This window comes from Vigna unguiculata, chromosome 9 (assembly GCF_004118075.2).
Source record: "Vigna unguiculata cultivar IT97K-499-35 chromosome 9, ASM411807v1, whole genome shotgun sequence".
In the NCBI taxonomy this organism is placed as follows: Eukaryota; Viridiplantae; Streptophyta; class Magnoliopsida; order Fabales; family Fabaceae; genus Vigna; species Vigna unguiculata.
Genome location: NC_040287.1, coordinates 5,205,385 through 5,207,071, shown reverse-complemented (window position 1 = coordinate 5,207,071; position 1,687 = coordinate 5,205,385). Strand labels below are relative to the sequence as shown.

At 34.0% G+C, this 1,687-nt stretch overlaps 1 protein-coding gene across 1 annotated transcript; it reads right to left on the bottom strand.

Moving 5' to 3' along the window:
• Positions 1–537: 537 nt before the first annotated feature.
• LOC114162188 (repetitive proline-rich cell wall protein 1-like) lies at positions 538–1,305 on the bottom strand. Its single transcript, XM_028045994.1, has one exon. The coding sequence runs from the start codon at positions 1,290–1,292 to the stop codon at positions 789–791; it is 504 nt and encodes a 167-aa protein (XP_027901795.1). The 5' UTR covers positions 1,293–1,305; the 3' UTR covers positions 538–788.
• Positions 1,306–1,687: the final 382 nt, after the last annotated feature.

Below are 1,687 nucleotides of genomic sequence, written 5' to 3'. Positions count from 1 at the left end.
ATTGTTTAATGATATTTGACTCACTATTTTTGATTTATTTTTAATTCACCGCTCTAACTATTCTTAACTTATCAAATCACACCACTAAAAAAATAAAAGTAAATAATCAAAAGATGATTGAAATGGTAAATTAAAAATGAATATAAAAAAATGATTTAAAATATTATTGTCTTTCTCGTTACATAATAAATTACTTCCACATGTTTATACAAGTACAAAATTAAAAGGTAAAAAATAAGTAATTAACTTTCTTATTTAGTTTCAACCTTCTTAGTTTTTACCGCATTAATAAAAAAAATACATATTTATTATATATCTCACTATTTAAGGAGAACTAATTAGTTTTGGTGCCACTTTTTGATTAAATAGTTTTTTTAATAAATAAAAACAGTCTGTCTAAACAGTTTCAAAACAACTATAGAAAAAATATATTTTGATAAATTCTTTCAAACAGTGATAGAAGTGTAAGTGACATAAGTCCAAATAAACTCTTTCCAACGTACCCTTGGACTTATATCCCAAACATAACACAGAGTGTTTAAGGAAGGAAAGGTGATATGATTAATAATATAAAGTTGTATTATTCATAGTTTGGAGTAGAAAGCAGTGTTTCTCGGTTCTACATTACGCATCCATGCATGGCAAAGAAATGCTTGAAAAGAAGAACTAAGAGTGGTCCTTCCCAGAACATGCAAACTAAACTAAAACACGACAACGGTAGCAGTTACAAACACCTCTTATTTCTGCATATAGTTAAAGCACAATTCTGAACATCACAGGTGGGTGGCTCAGTTGGAACCTGGAGGGTACTTAGGGTGGGGTGGCTTGTGAACCGGTGGTTTCTGAACTGGGGGCTTGTAAACCGGTGGTTTCTCAACTGGTGGAGACTTATAAAGAGGAGGCTTCTCATATTGAGACTCATGAACCGGTGGTTTTCCATGTGGTGGCTTGTGAACCGGTGGTTTCTGAACTGGTGGCTTGTGCACCGGTGGTTTCTCCACCGGAGGCTTGTGAACTGGTGGGGACTTATAAACGGGGGGTTTCTCATATTGTGACTCATGCAGTGGTGGCTTCCCATGTGGTGGCTTGTGCACTGGTGGTTTCCGAACTGGTTTTTCCTCAACTGGGGGCTTGTGAACCGGTGGCTTATAAACCGGTGGTTTTTCTACCGGTGGCTTCTTAATGGGAGGCTTGTGCACAGGAGGTTTTTCATAGTTTGCAAGCACTTGAGGGGACAGAACAAGAGCTGCAAGGAGCAGAACTAGGGAGTTTAAGGAAGCCATGTTGTTCATGTTTTTGTTGCTGAATGACACAACCAGTGCATGCTATTTATAGTGGTTTGGGACTCATTGTTACTGTTGGGATACTCTAATTATGAGTTAAAAATTCACATAGCGTAGAATACATGAAGTTAAATATTATATAAAAATAAATCATTGCTTTAAGTTTTTAAGGTTAAAGTGGTATAAATGTCTTAAATGTATAAAATTAAAGGATAAAATTTTTGGTCCCTCAAGTTATAGTGAAATTTGAAATCAATTCATTTTCAAAACTTTTGACCAATTTAGTCATTTATCTTTAAAAATGCTTGAATTTAGTTATTTTAACCAAATTTTGTTAAGTTTATCTAACGTTTCAAACGCATTTCATGATAGTATTTGAATTATTTATACCTTTTGACATATTT